The sequence below is a fragment of the Rhinopithecus bieti genome, unplaced genomic scaffold (assembly GCF_001698545.2).
Source record: "Rhinopithecus bieti isolate Rb0 unplaced genomic scaffold, ASM169854v2 scaffold_10347, whole genome shotgun sequence".
Classification (NCBI taxonomy): domain Eukaryota; kingdom Metazoa; phylum Chordata; class Mammalia; order Primates; family Cercopithecidae; genus Rhinopithecus; species Rhinopithecus bieti.
The window spans coordinates 2,026,172-2,047,142 of record NW_016806836.1 but is presented as its reverse complement, the minus strand read 5'-3'; the positions used below and the strand labels follow the sequence as shown (position 1 = coordinate 2,047,142).

Here is a 20,971-nt window from a genome sequence, read left to right as displayed (position 1 = left end):
GGCCAACTTGTATTTTTAGTAGAGACAGGGTTTCACCATGTTGGCCAGGCTGGTCTCAAACTCCTGACCTCAAGTGATCCACCCACCTCGGCCTCCCAAAGTGCTGGGATTACAGGCCAGGTATTGGTATTTTTCAAAGTTCCTCAAGTGATTATAATATATGACAAAGTTGGAACCTCTATTCTAGGGACATACTTCTCAACCCTGGCTGTACATGAGAATCTCTTGAGAAGCTTTTACAAAAAACAATGTCTAGGCCTAATTTCCCAACAAATCAAATATAAATCCCTAGGGATGGGATGTGGGACACCAGCACTCTTTACGTATCCTAAGTCATCCTAAGATGACTCTAACAAGCAGCCAGCCTAGGGACCCCTGCTCTCTTGCTCCGACCTGCTGACCTGCAGTGATTCTAAACGAAGTGCGTCTCATAGGCTGGAGGGCAAGGAGACCTTCCAGTGATCAAGATGTCAGCATTGGCTGTTTATTTCTTTCTGGTCCTTCTTGGCAGCAATATGGCCAACTTCAGACCAGCCAGCCACAGGTCTGGGGCCCCAGGATGCAGCTCTGCTCTGGTGCGCTGCGGGTCTTCACTCATACTTGCAGAAATCCTTAAGTTCTTTGGGCAGGTGGAGCCCATCAATGGCCAGCCGGTGCACCATGCTTCTCTGTATCACTAGGCGGCACAGAGTCTGCAGGGACGGCACTGTGGGAAGAAGACTGTGAAAGGCAAACTGAACTGGAGGGTGGGTCTGAGGCCAAGACCCAGAAGATCTAGGTCATGGTCCCCACTTTGCCATTAAATGTGGGCAAGTCCTTACTGCTCTCTGGGCCCAGCCTGCTTCATGGAGCTGTTCATGGGGCTGAGAGAAGCACCTCTTCCCGAGGGCTATCACAAAGCTACAACCCTGTTTATATCATAACACTTAGCATAATCCCCTCCCCGTTCACTTAGCAGCTTCTGGGGGCAGGGGTAGTGTCTGATTTGCCTGTGCAACTGCAGCCTCCAGTACAGGCCTGGCACAAAGACAGTTCTGGTGCACTGAATTCATGAAATGTGATCAGAGGTATAACTACAATGCTTACCAGGACTATAATGAATCATCCTCAGCATTAAAAAGCTCTCAGTCTGAGTTTGTTTTTCCTCGAAGCCAGCATGCCCAAGTCTATAAGCGTGTTTCTTTCTTTTCTTTTTTTATTTATAGAGAGAGGGTCTTGCTCTGTCACCCAGGCTGAAGTGCAGTGGTCAGTGAACTGCAGCCTTCAGTTCTTGGGCTCAAGCGATCCTCCTGCTTTAGCCTCCCAAAGAGCTGGGACTACAGGCATGCACCACCATGCCCAGATAATTTTTTAATTTTTTGTACAGAAGGGGTCTCACTTTGTTGCCCAGGCTTGAGCTTCGCTTCCCTCCCCTCCTCTCCCCTCCCCTTCCCTTCCTTGCCTGCCTGCCTGCCTTCTCTCTCTCTTCCTCTCTTTTTTTTTTTTTTTCAGAGTCTCACTCTGTTGCCTAGGCTGGAGTGCACTGGTGAGATCTCGGCTCATTGCAACCTCCACCTCTCGGGTTCAAGTGATTCTCTGCCTCAGCCTCCCGAATAACTGGGATTATAGGCACATGCCACCACACCCAGCTAATTTTTGTATTTTCAGTAGAGACAGGCTTTCACCATGTTGGCCAGGCTGGTCTCGAACTCCTGGCCTCAAATGATCCGCCTGCCTCGGCCTCCCAAAGTGCTGGGATTACAGGTGTGAGCCACCATGCCCGGCCAAGCATGTTTCTAAGAAAAGGGCAAACAATTCTCAAAGAGGCCCCTAATATCTAAAATCGGTTTAGAATCCCTGCCCTAGGTGAATACAGGAAACACTCTCAAAACTAAAAGCGAACTTGTAGGGCATCTTAATCAGCCAAGATGGGTACCAAGGCCCAAAACCAGGTAGAGGCTTATGCAAGATCACAAGCAGAGGTGCAATTTGAAGCTAGATTCTCCCGCTCTTAAACTAGTGCTGGACAGACCACGGCCTAGCACACTGGCCACGGAGCCCTAGCAGATTCCTGTCCCCACATTGAGCCAGGAGGGGTCGCTGCCCAGGGATACCTACAGCCATACTCAAGCTGGACAAGGCGCACGCTCTTGGTGGAAGCAAACACGTCCACCACCGCGTAGAGGGGCTGCGCAGCTGGCAGCCCCCGGGCGCTGGGGCCCATGTCCTCGCCGTTGATGATAATGTGCATGTCGGCCGTGCCATCGGGGCGCGGGCAGAAGAGGACGCCCAGGCGGCTACGGCGCGCCGTCGGAGGCAGCACGTTCAGCTCATAGAGCTGGTCCAAGAGATGGCTGTAGAGCCCTGGCCGGCTGCGGCCCACCAGGCGGTCCCGGGGAATGCGAAACTGCTCAATGCGCAGATATGGTTCCACCAGGAGGGTTGGAGGTCGGCTGGGGGCTGCTGCCTCCGCCTCCGGGCGGCCCTCCCGGGGCACGCGGTTGTGGTGGCGCGTGATGGCGAAGACCCAGGTGTGGCCCAGGTTGACCAGGTCGGGCAGAGAAAACTCGGGAACGGGGGCCAGACTGGCGGGGTCCAGCGCCGTCAGACCCAGACGCAGATGTCCGCACCAGCCCAGCTCTTTCTCTTCGATCTCGACCAGGAAGACCTGGCCCGGGGCCAGCGGCTCACGGCTGAAGCACACGCCGTGGGCGAAGCTCTCCACGCGTGTGGCCCGCGTCCCAGAGGGGTCCACGCGGATGTTGTCACCGTGCACCCGATGGAAGCGGGTGGGAGGGGGCTCCGGGCGCGCGGGTCCCAAGAGTGCACCCGAATCCACGGGCTCGGAGGCAGCAGCCATCTCTCGGCCATAAGGCAGGCCAGCGGGCGCCGGGGGCTATTTTGGGCAGCGGGCTCAGATGGTGACCGCAAGGGGACCTTGTAAGGCATTTCCCACCTGCCTCCCTTCCCCGAGCCTCTGCCCGGGGGTCCTAGCGCCGCTTGCTCAGCCATCTCGCCTAGAACTTGGCCGTCCACACCCAGATCATCTGATCGCGTGCGCCCGGGCTACGATCCGCGAGGCCCGCGGACCTTGACCTGGCATTGACCGCCACCGCCCCCCAGGCCGGTAGGGACCAAAGAAGGGGCGGGAGGAAGACTGTCACGTGGCGCCGGAGTTCACGTGACTCGGAGTACACATGACTTCCAGACCCCGGGCGCCTCCTGGAGAGCAAGGACACGGGGTAGCAGAGGTGAGCTGGCACCGGAGGCTGGAGGGGATCCCCGAGCCCGGGATCGGTGCGCGGTAGAGGAGGCTTGAGGGTGGGACCTGGCGCTGGGGCCGGGGCTTCCCTCGCGGAGGCGCCGCCAGCTCCTCCCCGGGGGCTGCTTCACGGAAGCGCTGAGTAGCGAGTCAACAGCCCCTCTTCTGCCTCCCGTAGATGATCCGAGCCGCGCCACCGCCGCTGTTCCTGCTGCTGCTGCTAGTGTCCTGGGCGCCCCGAGGCGAGGCAGCCCCCGACCAGGACGAGATCCAGCGCCTCCCCGGACTGGCCAAGCAGCCGTCCTTCCGCCAGTACTCCGGCTACCTCAAAGGCTCCGGCTCCAAGCACCTCCACTACTGGTCTGCCGCCCTGCCTCCCGGACGGGACTGGGAGGACAGATGACGGATGAGGGGTGGGGGGTAGTTCTGCAGACCCCTGAGGACGCCTGGGAGCCGGGAGGGCTGGAAAGGACCCCTGCAACTGCACCAACACTGCCCTGACCCCCCTTCCCAGGTTTGTGGAGTCCCAGAAGGATCCCGAGAACAGCCCTGTGGTGCTTTGGCTCAATGGGGGTCCCGGCTGCAGCTCCCTAGATGGGCTCCTCACAGAGCATGGCCCCTTCCTGGTGAGTGGACAGCAGGGGTAAAGCACAGTTCCTAAAGCAAAAGGCTGGGGAAAGGGAGAAACGGACTTTGTGATTTTCCAAAAAGTTTCCTTCCTTCTAAGTCTTGGGATTTTCCTCTATGCCATTGGGCCATTGGCTTTGCTGCCTGTACCTCTCAGGGGTTTTGCCCACATGTAAAGTGCCTCTCATGGTGGCCCTTTCCCTCCACCCAGCTGGCCCTTGGGACTTACTCAGCCATCTCTTTCCTCCTCAGGTCCAGCCAGATGGTGTCACCCTGGAGTACAACCCTTATTCTTGGAATCTGGTATAGCTGGAGCTGTGGGTCCTGTGGGGTGTCTGAGCACTTGGATGGGGTGGCAGTTAACTAATTTTTCCCTCCCTTCTAGATTGCCAATGTGTTATACCTGGAGTCCCCAGCTGGGGTGGGCTTCTCCTACTCTGATGACAAGTTTTATGCAACTAATGACACTGAGGTGAGTCCGGTGCCTGCCCATCTGCCCCAGGCTCCCCAGTCCTCCATCCATGGCATGATGCTGGCAGAGAGAGCATGGCCTTGGAGTCCACTTTTCGCTCTGTCATATGCTATTGTGGTATGGTGGCCAGTCACTTCCTCTTACACAAACAGGGTGGGTTGATGTCATTATCTCTGAAGTTCTTTCCAGTTCAAATACCAAAGCTTCCTGATTCCCTCTGTCTTGCTCTCCCATCCCCAGGTCGCCCAGAGCAATTTTGAGGCCCTTCAAGATTTCTTCCACCTCTTTCCGGAGTACAAGAACAACAAACTTTTCCTGACCGGAGAGAGCTATGCTGGCATCTACATCCCCACCCTGGCTGTACTGGTCATGCAGGACCCCAGCATGAACCTTCAGGTGCAGGGCAGCTGCAGGAGGGAAGGGAGGCACCTTGAGGCTGTGGCCTTGCAGTTAGCAAGGCCAGACTGGTCAACATCCCCATCCAACCCAGCTTCCTGCATAACCTCCCCACCACCAGCTGCCCTAGGTCTGTCTAGTGTGCCTCCCACAACAGGAAACTCATCTGTCAGGCTGCCAGCTTTGTGCTTTACATTGAGTGACCTCCCACACCCACCCACCCCCATAAACTACCCTGGGTTTCAGCTTCCGGATTGCTGAAGGTCTGGGTGTTAGGGTGAGGGAGGCTCCTCCTCTTCGCCCTCCACATGAGCTAAGCACCCTGGGTGTTTCACAGGGGCTGGCTGTGGGCAATGGACTCTCCTCCTATGAGCAGAATGACAACTCCCTGGTCTACTTTGCCTACTACCATGGCCTTCTGGGGAACAGGTATGGGATAGGGCAGTTGGGCAATCTCTAGGGTGAGACAGTCACATGATCTCTAGGCACATGATATGACAGGTCCAGCCCAGGTTTATGAGCAGCAGGTGGGTTGCAGAAAGAACGCAGTGCTGAAAGGCCAAAGAATAGAGATCAGATTTTTCTTTTTTTCTTTTTTTTTTTTTTTTTGAGACAGAGTCTCACTTTGTCATCCAGGCTGGAGTGCAGTGGCGCGATCTTAGCTCACTGCAACCTCCACCTCCCAGGTTCAAGCAATCCTTGTGCCTCAGTATCCCAAGCAGCTGGGACTACAGGCACGTACCACCACACCTGCCTAATTTTTTTGTGTTTTTAGTAGAGATGGGATTTTGCTGTGTTGGCCAGGCTAGACTCGAACTCCTGTCCTCAAATGATCTGCCCGCCTTGACTTCCCAAAGTGCTGGGATTACAGGCGTGAGCCACAGCGCCCAGCCAGAGATCAGATTTTAAAGGAACTAAGGAGGCCTGTATGACCCTGGGGCACCTCTTTGGGAGCTAGCTTAGGTGACGTGCAGACCACACCCTGTGATATCTTTCCTAGTCTCCTAGGGTCAGGGAGGTTGGTGGGAGGTGGGGGTATGCTCGCCTCCTCTGCCCTCCTCTTCCCACCAGAGGCTGATGCACTTTTCACTCTCATCTCCTACAGGCTTTGGTCTTCTCTCCAGACCCACTGCTGCTCTCAAAACAAGTGTAACTTCTATGACAACAAAGACCCGGAATGTGTGACCAATGTGAGGTTCTGCCGTCACTCTGCATCAGCCCTCCCATCCCTAATCCCAAGAATGGGACCACATTCCCTCCTTGGGGACTCCTTGTTCTCCATCCCTCATTGCCTTCTTGCACCTTTAAGCAATTTAGTGTTCTCTGGGACATGTGTCTAAGTGTGTATTCCCACCACCACCTCCTATGGCAGCAAATCCCATAACCTCTGTGAAGGAGAAAGGACTTCTTCACATTTATCAAACACCTGCAGTGTGGCAGGCACTGTGCTGAACTGTGTCTATGTAGATTACTTAAGCTTCAAGATTCCCCCTCAAATGAGATCGTACTACCCACATTTTCCAGATAAGGAAACCTGAGGGCCATGAATTTTGAAATCACTATCTGAAGTCAGTGTTGAGAGGCAGTGATGCTAGGATTTGGACCTAGGGCTGGGAAGATTCCTGCCACTGAGCCTCAAGTTTCCCTACCTGTGAAAAAAAAGTGGGTGAAGGATGAAGAAGTGAAATTCAAGAGCAATAAATCTTGGGACAACTTAGTGGGGTCGTGGAGAGGCTAGGGATCTGTAAAGCATGGTGGCTTGGTGTATCATTGCAGCTTCAGGAAGTGGCCCGCATCGTGGGCAACTCTGGCCTCAACATCTACAACCTCTATGCCCCTTGTGCTGGAGGGGTGCCCAGCCATTTTAGGTAGGTGCTGCTGGGTGCCCCTGGGGCCAACCCCAGCCCCATCTGGAGGCTCTACCCATCCCCCCACCTCACATGCAGGTATGAGAAGGACACTGTTGTGGTCCAGGATTTGGGCAACATCTTCACTCGCCTGCCACTCAAGCGGACGTGGCATCAGGTGTGCAAGGGCGTGGACTTCCTCCTGGTGAGGTGGGGACGGGGGTGGGGCAGGGAAGCAGAGGCCCTGACCCTCTGTGTGTGCCCTCCAGGCATTGCTGCGCTCAGGGGATAAAGTGCGCATGGACCCCCCCTGCACCAACACGACAGCTGCTTCCACCTACCTCAACAACCCGTATGTGCGGAAGGCCCTCCACATCCCGGAACAGCTGCCGCAATGGGACATGTGCAAGTGAGGCTCTGTGGCCACCTGTGACTTGGGGTGGTGGGTTGCTGGGGCTTGTGGGCATCGGCAGGTTCCCAGGGATCTTCTGTGTAGGGTTTCTGGATGAGATGAGCTGGACAGGATGTTTAACATCCATCCCTGACCCCTCAGTGGATTGACAGCCAATTCTTTTTTCTTTTTTAAATTTTAAATGTTTTTGTTTGAGACAAGGTCTCACTCACTCTGTCACCTAGGCTGGAGTGCAGTGGCGTGATCACAGCTCACTGCAGCCTTGAACTCGTGGGCTCAAGCAATCCTCCCACCTCCCCAGTAGCTGGGACTACAGACGCACACCACCACCCCTAGCTAATGTTTGTATTTTTTTGTAGAGATGGTGTTTTACCATATTGCCCAGGCTGGTTTCAAACTCTGGGGCTCAAGTGATCCGCCCACCTCAGCCTCCCAAAGTACTGGGATTACAGGCTTGAGCCACCCCGCCCAGCCCCAATTCATTACGTAGCCACATTGGTGGTTGCTTCACAATTCACTACGGCCTCAACCTCCTAGCTCAAGCGATCCTCCCACCTTAGTCTCCTGAGGAGCTGGGTCTACAGGCACATGCCACCATTCCTGGCTAATTTTTTCAAAAATTTTTTGTAGAGACAGGGTCTCACTATGTTGTCCAGGTTGGTCTTGAACTCTTGGTCTCAAGCAGTCCTCCCTCCTTGGCCTCCCAAAGTGCTGGGATTACCCACCCGGCTACCACATTGGTTAATAACTATTACTTCTGACTTGGCGCAGTGGCTCATGCCTGTAATCCCAGCACTCTGGCAGGCTGAGGTGGGATCACCTGAGGTCGGGAGTTCGAGACCAGCCTGGCCAACATGGTAAAACCCCATCTCTACTAAAAATACAACAATTAGTCAGGTGTGGTGGTGGGTGCCTGTAATCCCAGCTATTCAAGAGGCTGAGAGAGGAGAATCGCTTGAACCCGGGAGGTGGAGGTTGCAGTGAGCCCGTTGGTGCTACTGCACTCCAGCCTGGGCAACAAGAGTGAAACTCCATCTCAAACAACAACAACAACAAACTATTACTTCCATGTCCAATCTCCTGTGAGCCCCTCGCCACCGCAAGTAAAAGGGTGACACTGGGACCAGCAGGGCCTGCTCAGGTCCATTTTGATTGGTCAGTGCTCACACTCTACCTTGTTATATGTTGTGACTCTCACACCTGCTGGCCCCTAGACACTAAATGCCAGATGCATCCCAGTCCTTATAACAACCAAAACGTGTCCCTGTACTTTTTTTTTTTTTTTTTTTTTGAGATGGAGTCTCACTCTGTTGCCCAGGCTGGAGTGCAGTGGTGCAATCTTGGATCACTGCAACCTCCGCTTCCCGGGTTCAAGTGATTCTCCTGCCTCAGCCTCCTGAGTAGCTGGGATTACAGGCACACACCACCACGCCTGGCTAATTTTTGTATTTTTTTTTAGTAGAGATGGGGTTTCACCATGTTGGTCAGACGGGTCTTGAACTCCTGGCCTCGTGATCCACTCACCTCGGTCTCCCAAAGTGCTGGGATTACAGGCGTGAGCCACCACACCTGGCATCCCTGTACATTTCTAAATGGGGATGAGTTGAGGCTCTCTGAATCCCAGCCCATCATCCAGGTCAGTCCTAGAGAGGTGGCCCCCAAAAAGGGGAGTGGAACCCAGCTGTCTGCTTTCTGGGTTGGAGCTTGGAGATAGGAGAGAAGGTCTGATCTGTTGACTACTTTTCGCCCCTACCTGGTCTTCCTGGGGCCTGCTCGTATGTTCCCGGCAGCTTTCTGGTAAACTTACAGTACCGCCGTCTCTACCGAAGCATGAACTCCCAGTATCTGAAGCTGCTTAGCTCACAGGTGAGTGGGGACAGCACAGCTGGATCCACCAGCAGCCTTAGGACCCCCAGAGTAGCACAGCAAGCTGGGGGCCCTTAGACTTCCTGTCAAGACAAGGGAAGCTGAAACTCTGAAAAGCGAAGTCCAGAGTACTGTGATTGGTGGGGTCAGAATTTGAACCTGGGTTTGTCCCCACCCATGCTGCCCTGCTATAGGAGGCCAAGTGGTCTGGATCAGCCAAGGAGCCTTAAGGGTGAGAAGAGCTTCATTCATGCCAAAAATGGGCCAGCAGAGGTCCAGGGTGGGAGGAGACCTTGTCCAAGGTGATATAGGAGGCACTGGCAGAGCCAGGTTAGGACCAGGTTCTGTCCAGCACAGTGGTTCATAGCATGGCCTCTGGAGTCACATGGCCTGGGTGCAAGTCCCTGTACTAGCCACATAATCTTGGACAAATTTCTTAAATATGAGCCTCAGGTTCCCCATCTGTAAAATGGGGATAATGGTAGATAATGATATCTATCTCATAGGTAAAACATTTAGTAGAATACTGGACATGCCGTAAGTCATCAGAAAACATGAGAATTCCCTGGTTCGTGCTATCTAGCTCAGCCCCCTGAATTCCCTGAGGGGTAGGCCTTGAACTAGGGAAGGGCTAAGGCCTGGGCTTGTTCCACACCACTCATTTTCACCCCGTCCTGCTTCAGAAATACCAGATCCTGTTATATAATGGAGATGTAGACATGGCCTGCAATTTCATGGGGGATGAGTGGTTTGTGGATTCCCTCAACCAGAAGGTAAGGCAGAGATCCTGGCCCTGGGATAGGGGCTGCTGTGGAGGATCAGGGGCGGGTATGCCTGGGAGTGGCTGGCTGGCTGCCTGGCTCTGGTCCACAGAGGGCAAGTGTGGAGGAATTCCCAGCCCTAAGGTCTTGCTGGTAGCTGAGCAAGGATGCAGCTTCTGTAGGCTGATGTCTTTCCTGATGGGGCAGATGGAGGTGCAGCGCCGGCCCTGGTTAGTGAAGTATGGGGACAGTGGGGAACAGATTGCCGGCTTCGTGAAGGAGTTCTCCCACATCGCCTTTCTCACGATCAAGGTAGGGACTGGGCCTGCTGAGGGATAACTGGGCCGGAGGCGAAGGAGCAGGACCCACCCATCCTATCCCTCTGGCTGCCTTTTAGGCTGGGTCATGGGTCACCATCTGGCCCCTGTATAGGCAAGTTTTTTTGGAGAGGGGTGGGGAGGGTTCTGGGAAGAATAAAGGGCTTGGGATGAAGGAATTCCCCATGGGTGAGCAGTTATATGGGGAGGAGGGAATGGTGGGGGTCAGGAGCTCACAAACATTGCTCCTCAGGGCGCCGGCCACATGGTTCCCACCGACAAGCCCCTCGCTGCCTTCACCATGTTCTCCCGCTTCCTGAACAAGCAGCCATACTGAGGACCACAGCAACCAGCTCCACGGCCTGATGCGGCCCCTCCCAGCCACTCCTGCTAGGAGAGTCTTCTTCTAAGCAAAGTGCCCCTGCAGGCCAGGTTCTGCCTTCAGGACTGCCCCCTTCCCACAGCCCTGTGCATCTCAGACTGGGCCAGGGTCTCCCATAGACAGCCTGGGGGCAAGTTAGCACTTTATTCCCATAGCAGTTCCTGAATGGGGTGGCCTGGCCCCATCTCTGCTTAAAGAATGCCCTTTATGATGCACTGATCCCATCCCAGGAACCCAACAGAGCTCAGGACAGCCCACAGGGAGGTGGTGGACGGACTGTAATTGATGGATTGACTGATTATGGAATTAAATTGGGTACAACTTCAAACCCCGTCTTCTCTGTGGCACTGGGGGTTAGAGGTGGCACTACAGGCTATGAATGTGGGAAAAGAGGGGCTGAGAGGGGTTGGAGTCCTGAATGACAGCTGCCAGCGTGGGGGTTGGGGGCTCACACAGCTGCTGTGGAGGGTGGGGGGGCAGTGGACACCCCGACGTCGGCAGGCCGGTTCTTCTCAATCACCTCTCGCAGACCTTTGGCAAAGTGGAGATCAGCCCCGATGGTGAGGAAGCCCTGTGTCGGGGAGAGGGGAGCCTCATTTATTCATTCAGTTACTGAGGCCAGCGTTTAGAGATCAAGAGACAGAGTCTTTGTCTTTCAGGGACTCAATCTAATGGATAATTCCATGTCAAGGTGCTAAAATGAGGTTGTAGGAGTATAGACTATGGGTGTCAAGGAGGGCTTCTTGGAGGAGGTGACCTCTGAGCTAAGACCTGAACGATTAGTAGGTATTGGGATGGGAGAAGAGTGCTCCAAGGAGAAGTCACAGTGTGTGCAAAGGCTTTTAGGAGTCTAAGATTAAAACGGGAGGGGACGGCTGGTAATGGGGGAGCTGGGGTCAGGTAGTGGAGGGCACTGGAGAGCTATAGAGAGAGGGGAAGGCTCTGCCCTCCTTCCCCACCCTGCTACCACTCACCGCATGGTTCGTCACCACTTCACGCACAAAGTTGATGCCCTCAGGTAGTGGGATCTGCACTCCACGCCAGGTCCGCTCTGTGGGTGGGAGCACCCCGCTCAGTCTGGGCCCGCCCAGTTCACCCCTCCTTTCTTCCTCCACCCTCACACCCCAGCCTTACCATTGAGCATGGGCATCACCCCGATCTGCAGCATGGTCTTCAGAGGGGCCTGTAAGGGGATCAGCTGGGAGGGGCGAGGGGGGAAACAGGTCAGCCAGTCAGGGGTGGGTTTGCCTTTAGCTGCCCATGGGTGAGCAGTTATATGAGGAGGCAATGGTGAGGGTCAGGATCTCACGAACCCAGCCCAGCCCACCCACCCTTCCCCACTCACAGCCAGCGACTCCAGTGCAGAATGGTTGGAATAGATTCGGAACCTGCGGGAGAGAAAGGAGCCCTGTGGGCAGGAAGCCTGGAAGCTCCCCTTCCTCAGGCTACCCAGGCCTACCTGCCAGAGGTGCCTGAGTTGCAGGCTCAGATGCCCCAACTAGGCACCTTTCCAGGTGCTATAACTTTCCAAGTATCCTTGGGCCAGTTATTGCTGCCACTTGGGTCTCCTTTTCTCCAAGGCTGCTACTTTTTATTTATTGAGCACGTCTAATGTGTCAGACTTCTGCTGGTAGCTTTGCAGGTGTTATTTATTTTATGTAACAAAACTCACATTGCTTAGTTCCTTTCAGACACTAAGGATATTTATTTTCTTTTTTTCTTTTTATTTATTTTTGAGACAGCGGCTCACTGTGTTGCCCAGGCTGGAGGGCAGTGGTGCAATTTAACTCGCAGTGGCTTTGACCTCCAGGGCTCAAGTCAGCCTCCCACCTCAGGCTCCCAAGTAGCTGGGACGGCAGGCGTGCATCACCATGACTGGCTAACTTAAATTTTTTTCTAGAGACAGGATCTCACTTTGTAGCTCCGGCTGGTATCGAACTCCTGGCCTCAAGTGATCTACTTGCCTTGGTCTCACAAAGTGTTGAGATTACAGGTGTGAGCCACTGCACCCAGCCAACGTGTTTAAAAAGTTAATATTAGTAGGTTGGGCGCAGTGGCTCATGCCTGTAATCCCAGCATTTTGGGAGGCCAAGGCGGGTGGATCACGAGGTCAGGAGATCGAGACCATCCTGGCTAACATGGTGAAACCCTGTCTCTACTAAAAAATACAACAAAAATTAGCCAGGTGTGGTGGTGGGCACCTGTAGTCCCAGCTACTCAGGAGGCTGAGGCAGGAGAATGGCGTGAACCCGGGAGGCGGAGCTTGCAGTGAGCCGAGATTGCACCACTGCACTCCAGCCTGGGCCACAGAGCGAGACTCCATCTCAAAAAAAAAAAAAAAGGTAATATTAGTAAACTGTTTTAAAATACAGTACCAACTGGTTCAGTCCTCATAACAAGCCCAAGGAGTGGGCACTATTACGATTTGTACTTTATAGATGAGGAAAATGAGGCCCCACAAGGTTACATAATTTGCCTGAAGTCACACAGCTGGGAAGTGTCAGAACCTGCCTCTAGAATCTAGGGTCCTAACCTACATTATCTCCTTTAACCTTAGAACAGCACTGTCCAGTCAGATTTTCTACAAAATGTTTTGTATCTGCATTGTCCACTGTGGTAGTCACTAGCCACATGTGGCTAATGAAATGTGGCTTAGTGCAACTGAAAAACTATTTAATTATAATTAATTTAAATGTAAATAGTCACATGTGGTTAGTATCTACCATATTGGACAACACAGTCCTAGAAGGCAGATGCTACTTTTACCTGTATTAAACACATGGAGAAAATGAGGCCTAGAAAGACAAAATGGGCTGGGTGCGGTGGCTCATGGCTATAATCCCAGCACTTTGGGAGGCTAAGGTGGGACAATCACTTGAGCCCAAGAATTGGAGACCAGCCTGGGCAACAAAGTGAGACCCTATCTCTACAAAAAATAAAATAGTCAGCCATGGTGGTGCATGCATGTAGTCCCAGTTACTCGGGAGGCTGAGGCTGGAGGATTACTTGAACCCAGGAGGTCAAGGCTGCAGTGAGCTATGATTGCATCACTGCACTCCAGCCTGGGCAACAGAGTGAGACTCTGTCTCAAAAATAAACAAATACAATAAAAATAAAATAAGGCCGAGCGCAGTGGCTCATACCTATAATCCCAGCACTTTGGGAGGCCGGGGCAGGTGAATCACCTGAGGTCAGGAGTTCGAGACCAGCCTGACCAACATGATGAAACCCCGTCTCTATTAAAAATGCAAAAATTAGCCGGGCGTGGTGGCACACACATGTAATCCCAGCTACTCAGGAAGCTGAGGCAGGAGAATTGCCTAAACCTGGGAGGCGGAGGTTGCAGTGAGCCAAGATCACGCTATTGCACTCCAGCCTGGGCAACAAGAGCAAAACTCCTCAAAAAAAAAAAAAAGAATAATAACATTTTTAAAAAAGAAAGATAAAATGGCCTCAAGGTCACAAAGCTGTGTTGTGCTGAGGTTTTTGTCAAAACCCATGTTCTGATCTTTGCTGTGTGACTGTGGGCATGTTATTTAACATTGCTGGACCCATTTGTTCATCTCTCATAATACCTGCCCTTCCTGCCTCTGGGACATGTGAGAATGCAGAGGAGTTAGACTTTACCAAAGCACTTTAGCATGCGTTAACAAAGATAGACCCCAGCTCTCAGTGACTTATAGGTATGACTGAATTTTAACTCAACATCCCTGTGGACAGGTGTGATTGTCCTCAAGACACTGAGGTGCAGGGAGGTGCACCTGCCTACCTGCGCAGGTCCAGCTGCGTGCGCAGGGCCTTCCCCCGGAGAGCCATCTTGGCGCTGAGACGGGCATCCTGCAGGAACATGGGGAGGAGGATGTTACCCAGAAGGTCAGTAACCCACAGTCCATTTTCCCTGACCCCCGGCTAGCAGCCCCCACTCCAGGACCCATACCATAGTCATGCTGGACAGCTGGACCTCAGGCTTGTCGGGTGGGACCAGGGCGATGGTGACGCTAGCAGTGACAGAGATGGTGGTGCCAGAGGGCTTGATGGTGCAGCGTGGTGGGGCCAGGACCCGCAGCTCCAGCTTCAGTGGGGAGTCAATCACTGCTGGGCTCTGGGGGATGAGCAGCAGGGGCGGGTCAAGTCCCTGCCGTTTCCTGTGGAGCCCCCAGGGAAGAAGAGGACGAAGGCAGGTGCAGCTTCTGCCTCTGGGGACTCTCATATTGCAAATACAGAGACAGCTCTGGCTTCCAAAACCCTCAAATCTGCATCTAGCCTTCATGCCATTGCCACACAAAGAAACAGCAATGTATTCTTCTCTTTCTGCTTCCTAAATACATCTCAATATTCAGGTCCATCGCCAATCCAGACTCTTCGTGGATGTCCTTTTTGCATTAGTATCTCAGCCCCTTGCCATGTCTTCTGTTTTGGATACGGAGTCTCAATCTGTTGCCCAGGCTGGAGTGCAGTGGCACGATATCGGCTCACTGCAACTCTGTCTCCCAGGTTCAGGCGATTCTCCTGCCTGTCTCCCAAGTAGCTGGGATTACAGGCGCCTGCCGCCACGCCCGGCTAAGTTTTACATTTTTAGTAGAAACGGGGTTTCACCATGTTGGCCAGGCTGGTCTCGAACTCCTGACTTCAGTGACTCGCTCACTTCGGCCTCCCAAAATGTTGGGATTACAGGCATGAGCCACCATGCCCAGACCACTTGCTATATTTTTGCTCTCTCTCTCCTTTCTTTTTTTTTTTTTTTTTTTTTTTTTTTTTTTTTTTTTTTGAGACAGAGTCTCTGTCACCCAGGCTGGAGTGCAGTGCCATGATCATGGCTCACTGCAGCCTCAACCTCCTCAGCTCAAGTGATCCTGCCACATCAGCCTCCTGAACAGCTGAGACCACAGGTTCATGCCACCATGCCCGGCTTATTTTTGTATTTGTATTTTGTTTTTGTTTTTGCTTTCGTTTTTTTGTAGAGATGGGGTTTGGCCATGTTGCCCATGCTGGTCTCAAACTGGGCTCAAGCGATCTGTCGGCTTCAGCCTCCCAGAGTGTTGGGATTACAGGTGTGAGCCACCATGCCTGGCTATATCTTCTTTCTCTAAACTGCTATGCTTTCTTCTATAGGCAGTGAAGGAATACTGTAAGATGCAACTTGCCTAATCTTCACCAAACATGATTCTAAACACTGTATATGTGTTGGCTCCTTTAAACCTCATAAGGACCGGGCACGGTGGCTCACGCCTGTAATCCCAGCACTTTGGGAGGCCGAGGCGGGCAGATCACAAGGTCAGGAGATCGAGACCACAGTGAAACCCAGTCTCTACTAAAAATACAAAAAATTAGCCAGGCACGGTGGCAGGCGCCTGTAGTCCCAGCTACTGGGGAGGCTGAGGCAGGAGAATGGCATGAACCCGGGTGGCGGAGCTTGCAGGGAGCCGAGATCACACCACTGCACTCCAGCCTGGGCGACAGAGAGAGACTCCATTTCACACACACACACACACACACACACACACACAAACTTCATAATAACCACGTGAGGCAGATATTACTGCCAATTTTGTTGTTGTTGTTTATTTTTTACAAATTTATTTTTTAGGCTGGGTGTCATGGCAGAGAATTGCTTGAACCCGGGAGGCAGAGGTTGCAGTGAGCCAAGATTGCGCCACTGCACTCCAGCCTGGGTGACAGAGTGAGACTCTGTCCCCCGACCCAAAAAAAAGATCTGACTAAAAATTTATTTTCAATAGAGACAGGGTCTCACTATGTTGCCCAAGCTGGTCTCAAACTCCTGGGCTCAAGCAATTTTCCTACCTTGACCTCTCAAAGTGCTCGGAGTATAGGCATGAGCCATCATGCCCAGCCATATCCCCATTTTTGAGATGGGGAAATTGAGGCACAGAGAGGTTAAGTAACTTGTAGAGGTTATGTAGTCATTCAGTTTCAGAACTAGGCTTGAAGCCCAGGCAGTCTGACAATAGAGACCCTGCCCTTAATTTCTTAGCCATAAATTTGATGATGATAATGACTGAATTATTTCTTCTAAAATTTGTAATTCTGCTGGGCGCAGTGGCTCACACCTGTAATCCCAGCACTTTGGGAGGCCAAGATGGGTGACCACTCGAGCCCAGGAGTTCAAGACCAGCCTGAGCAACATGATGAAACCCTGTCTCAACAAAATTTTAAAAATTAGTGGGGCGTGGTGGCACAAGCCTGTAATTCCAGCTACTCAAGAGGCTGAAGCAGGAGAACAGCTTGAGCCCTGGGAGGCAGAGGTTGCAGTGAGCCTAGATTGTGCCACTGCATTCCAACTTGGATGACAAAGTGAGACTCTGTCTCAAAAAAATAAATAAATAAATAAAATGTGTAACTGTCACTCTCCTCCCCAATACCCAAATAAACAATAGTATATGTTAATTATTATTAAAGCCCTCACACTTGCAAAGCTTGGTTTCTTGCTAATCCTCACAGCAGCTCTGCGAAGGAGATAGGGCAGGAAGGAGCAGGAAGGAGAAGCCTCCTTCACAGACGGAACAGCCATGACAAGGCGAGGGGGATTGGCCACAGACAAGAGGCCAGAGCCCTGTCTGAGTGGCTGCCACTGGGGGCCCCGCCCACACCCCTCCCTGGTCTCACTGGTGTGCAGGTGGCCCTATCCCTGTCTCCCGCCAGCACTCACCAGCAGGACAATGCTCCCAAAGTAGGTGGCCCTCAGTAGCATGTCCAGGTCATGGGGCACCTGAACAGGGGAATCAGGAGTGAGGGAGTGAGCTCTGTCACAGACCCTCTTTTGCCCATCCCACAAACAGGCACTGGCATACCTTGTCCCCCACCAGCGACAGTTGCAGGGCCCCCGCCCGGAAGTAGCTCTCCATGGCAGAGTCGAAGAAGAACTCAGAGAAGGCCACATACACCATCCGCTCCTCCTCCTGCAGCTGGGGCTCCACCGCCCGGTTGGGGAGGCTCCAGTTCCTCTCGGTCAGGGGGAAGAAGGCCCCCTGGGGTGGGGCATTCACAGTCAGGGTCAAGGCAGACTGGCCTGGCACCTGGACTGACAGCAGGTGTCTCCCAGCCCTGTGCTAGGCACTGTGGGGAGGCAGCGGGAACCCAGCTGCTGTTCTTGGGGGACTCACAAGCACATCTCTTAAAAGGCATTGAAAGGAGGACACCTGCTATCAGGGGGCGAGCCCGTCACACTGGAAGAGGGAGGGTCAGGAAAGGTTTCATGGAAGAGGTGGCATCTGAGTGGGCCTTGAAAGCCAGAGGCAGTAACAACAGCTACTGTTTACATATAGTGTGCATACTCATGCTTCTGTGCCAAGTACTGTAAGCTCTTCACATAGATCAACTCCTTTAATCTGCATTAACAACGTGTGCTTTCTTACTAGATTATTTCCATTTACGTGTTAGGAAACTGGCCAACTGAAAAGTTATGCTTAGGGCCATGCAGCTAGTCAGTGGCAGAGCTAGGATTTGAACTTCAGGCATTCCTTTTCTTTTTGTAGAGAAGGAGGTCTCAATATGATGCCCCAGCTGGTCTCAAACTCCTGGGCTCAAGTGATCCTCTGGCCTGGGCCTCCCAAAGTATTGGGATTACAGGCATGAGCCACTGCACCCGACTGATTCTAGCTCCCGAGTCTGCACTCTGAAACTGCTATACTACTCTGGGAGACTAAAGGTAGTGGCTACACACTAGCTATGTGGCCTTGGGCAAGTGATGTCACCTCTATAAGTAAGTCTCCACATTCCTAAAATGAGGATGATGTTAGTACCTGACTCACAGGGTTGTGAGAGAATGAAATGAGATGATTTGTGTAGAAATCTGTGTCCAGCTCCTTCAGGGGAGTTGGGGAAAGACCGTGCATGAGCAAAGGCCCTGAGGTGGGAAGCGAGGGTCCAATTTGGGAAAGAGCAGCTGCAAAGAAACAGGATGAGATATAAAAGGTGGGGCCAGGTAAGATTAGCAGGGCTCAAATACCAGACCCAGGAGGCTGAACCTAATTCTGTAGTAATAGGGAGCCACAGCATTCTCAGCAATGAGAGTGGCCTCATCAGAGCTGTGCTTTAGGAAGTAAAAGCTCACAACCTAGTGGAGAAAGAGGTCCTGTTAGGAGGTCAGAGGTCATACACCAGCCCGAGCAGCTCACCCGGAAGTCCATGTCCAGGTTGCTGGTGGAAGCCACAGGATCCTTCATGAGGGAATAGTCAATGCCAACAAGCTCGTCCACAGAACTGCTCACTGCAGGAAGAGGCTCAAGTCACTCACAGCTGTGTGATGTGGGACAAGGTGCTTAACCTCTCCAGGCTCAGAGTCCCACCCATAAAATGAGGATACATATCTCACAGCGTTGTCAGGAGGGTCAAATTAGTTTTATGTGGAAAGCACTTAGGGCCTGCTGTGTAGTAACGGCCCATTAATGTTAGTTATTATTATTACTACTACCACAGAGGTTTCATCAAATCACTAAAAAGATGGCATGGGAGCGCCATACACAGTGGCTCACACCTGTAATCCCAGCACTTAGGGAGGCCAAGGCAGGCACCTGAGGTTAGGCATTCGAGACCAGCTTGGTCCACCATGGTGAAACCCCGTCTCTACTAAAAATACAAAAATTAGCTGGGCGTGGTGGTGGGTGCCTGTAATCCCAGCTACTCGGGAGGCTGAGGCAGGAGAATCGCTTGAATCTGGGAGGTGGAGGTTGCAGGGAGCCAGGATTGCTCCACTGTACTCCAGCCTGGGTGACAGAGTGAGACTCCATCTCAAAAAAAAAAAAAAAAAGATGGCATGGGGTTCCTTTCCCTTGGTTTCTCCTACCTCCTCCTTCTCTTCCCCTGCCTGTGTGTTGGGTGTGATGGGACAATACCTTTGCCCCACAGTAGACAGAGGTCATGGCTTAGAAAAAGGGAATTCATGGCCAGGCACAGTGGCTTATGCCTGTAATCCCAGCACTTTGGGAGGCCAAGGTGGGCGGATCACGAGGTCAGGAGATTGAGACCATCCTGGCCAACATGATGAAACCCTGTCTCTACTAAAATACAAAAAATTAGTCGGGCATGCTGGTGCACGCCTGTAGTCCCAGCTACTCGGGATGCCGAGGCAGGGGAATCACTTGAACCCGGGAGGTGGAGATTGCAGTGAGCTGAGATCGCGCCACTGGACTCCAGCCTGGCAACAGAGTGAGACTCTGTCTCAAAAAAAAAAAAAAAAAAAAGGAAAAAGGGAATTCATGTATTCGTGTTAACTGAGCACCTATTAGGTGCTAGGTGTTGAAGACAAATGGAACACCGGTGATCAGCACGCACATAATGAGGACCTTGACAACTATTCCTCAGATAATCCTCACAGCAACTCCAAGAGGAAGCACTGCCAGGCAAGTGAGGAAACAAGCACTTTGCCCAGCGAGAAATGAGCACTTTACCCAAAATCACACAGCAAGTCAGCTCCAGGGGCCACATTTGAACCCAGGACTGTTCGACAGCAGGGCTTGGAAGGGGCCTGCTCTGAGGTGCTGCATGACAGCTGCACACCCGGCCTTACCCCCCACTAACTCACCAGGCATGGTGTCCAGGAGGGCGTTGAGCAGGACCATCCCTGCGTGGTAGAGTACAGGGCAGATCTGTGAGGTGGGAGCCAGAGTCAGGGCCTTCTCAAAGTGAGACCAGGCCCACCCTTGCCACCCTGTGACCTGTCACTGCCCACACCTGCTGGTTGAGGAGGAAGCGCATCCCTGAGGTGATGAACGTGGAGAGAAAATCATACACCTTCCTGTGAGGAAAGGAGAGGCCGGGTGAGCCCAGAACCTGCCTCCACCCCTGTCCAGGTCCAGGAGAAATCAGTGACCAGGGAAATAGTGGCAGTGGGATTCCTCAGCATCAGCCTGAATAACAGCTCCTCCACATAGGTTTTCCAAGAACCAGGCCCGAATTCCCTCTCCAGCATAATTCTCAAGACCTCCCGCTGGTCCCATCAGCCAAATGAATCCACCCACATTGCCTCAAACCTGCTCTGAGCAGCCCCACATCCATCCGCTTACTGATCCGCTTACATCCCTTCCACCCTCTGCGTTCCTACCCTGTATTTCCCCATCTGAGCTCAGATGCTTCCTCTTCCAGGCAGTCTTCCCAGACTCCCCTCCTCTGAATCCCCAAAGCACTTTCTTAGTCCTTCTCTCCAGGCCCCGATAACAAATGCTTTTCATTCCAGATAGGCTCTGAGCTTCTTCCTGCATCCTCAAGGGCTGGCATACACTTCGATGAATAAATAATACTGACAGTGTACCAACACCAGGCGATAATCCATCATCTTCTTTCCCCAACTGTCTTCCAGAACAAGAACAATATCTCCTTCTCAGCAGCAAAAATAAAAAAATAGGCCAGGCACAGTGGCTCACACCTGTAATCCCAGCACTTTGGTAGGCCGAGGCGGGAGGACCACCTGAGGTCAGGAGTTTGAGACCAGCTTGGCCAATATGGCAAAACCCTGTCTCTACTAAAAATACAGAAAAAGTAGCTGGGCATGGTGGCGCATGCCTGTAGTCCCAGCTACTTGGGAGGCTTAGGCAGGAGAATCGCTTGAACCCGGGAGGCGGAGGTTGCAGTGAGCTGAGATTGCGCCACTGCACTCTAGCCTGGTGACAGAGCAAGACTCCATCTCAAAAAAAA

General features: G+C 52.7%; 3 protein-coding genes across 6 annotated transcripts in view; 1 reads left to right on the top strand and 2 right to left on the bottom strand.

Annotated features, from left to right (window-relative positions):
- Nucleotides 1-456: 456 nt before the first annotated feature.
- Nucleotides 457-3,135, bottom strand: NEURL2 (neuralized E3 ubiquitin protein ligase 2). Of its 2 annotated transcripts, none has more exons than XM_017877926.1 (2): nucleotides 2,098-3,135; nucleotides 457-720 (listed from the first exon to the last, which is right to left on the bottom strand). In XM_017877926.1, the coding sequence occupies exons 1-2, from the start codon at nucleotides 2,837-2,839 to the stop codon at nucleotides 677-679; spliced, it is 786 nt and encodes a 261-aa protein (XP_017733415.1). In that variant the 5' UTR covers nucleotides 2,840-3,135; the 3' UTR covers nucleotides 457-676. The 2 variants fall into 2 exon arrangements, with proteins under 2 accessions (XP_017733415.1, XP_017733414.1); XM_017877925.1 differs by having other exon boundaries at nucleotides 457-706.
- Nucleotides 1,997-10,649, top strand: CTSA (cathepsin A). 2 transcript variants are annotated; one of them, XM_017877921.1, is made up of 15 exons: nucleotides 1,997-3,230; nucleotides 3,420-3,601; nucleotides 3,756-3,867; nucleotides 4,121-4,171; nucleotides 4,254-4,340; nucleotides 4,581-4,736; nucleotides 5,074-5,165; nucleotides 5,842-5,926; nucleotides 6,513-6,604; nucleotides 6,683-6,761; nucleotides 6,853-6,992; nucleotides 8,786-8,861; nucleotides 9,545-9,634; nucleotides 9,830-9,934; nucleotides 10,193-10,649. In XM_017877921.1, the coding sequence occupies exons 1-15, from the start codon at nucleotides 3,177-3,179 to the stop codon at nucleotides 10,274-10,276; spliced, it is 1,485 nt and encodes a 494-aa protein (XP_017733410.1). In that variant the 5' UTR covers nucleotides 1,997-3,176; the 3' UTR covers nucleotides 10,277-10,649. The 2 variants fall into 2 exon arrangements, with proteins under 2 accessions (XP_017733410.1, XP_017733411.1); XM_017877922.1 differs by having other exon boundaries at nucleotides 1,997-3,276.
- Nucleotides 10,582-20,971, bottom strand: part of PLTP (phospholipid transfer protein) — a 14,074-nt gene continuing 3,684 nt past the window's right edge. The window contains exons 6-16 of one of the 2 annotated variants that reach the window (XM_017877923.1): nucleotides 20,012-20,075; nucleotides 19,863-19,926; nucleotides 18,457-18,548; nucleotides 17,131-17,307; nucleotides 16,989-17,048; nucleotides 14,259-14,423; nucleotides 14,091-14,158; nucleotides 11,667-11,709; nucleotides 11,456-11,519; nucleotides 11,296-11,372; nucleotides 10,582-10,892 (exon numbers count right to left, since the gene is read on the bottom strand). In XM_017877923.1, the coding sequence (XP_017733412.1) occupies nucleotides 10,770-10,892; nucleotides 11,296-11,372; nucleotides 11,456-11,519; nucleotides 11,667-11,709; nucleotides 14,091-14,158; nucleotides 14,259-14,423; nucleotides 16,989-17,048; nucleotides 17,131-17,307; nucleotides 18,457-18,548; nucleotides 19,863-19,926; nucleotides 20,012-20,075 (997 nt within the window). In that variant the 3' untranslated portion in view covers nucleotides 10,582-10,769. The remainder of the gene's footprint in view (nucleotides 10,893-11,295; nucleotides 11,373-11,455; nucleotides 11,520-11,666; nucleotides 11,710-14,090; nucleotides 14,159-14,258; nucleotides 14,424-16,988; nucleotides 17,049-17,130; nucleotides 17,308-18,456; nucleotides 18,549-19,862; nucleotides 19,927-20,011; nucleotides 20,076-20,971) is intronic. The other variant, XM_017877924.1, reaches the window with a different exon arrangement.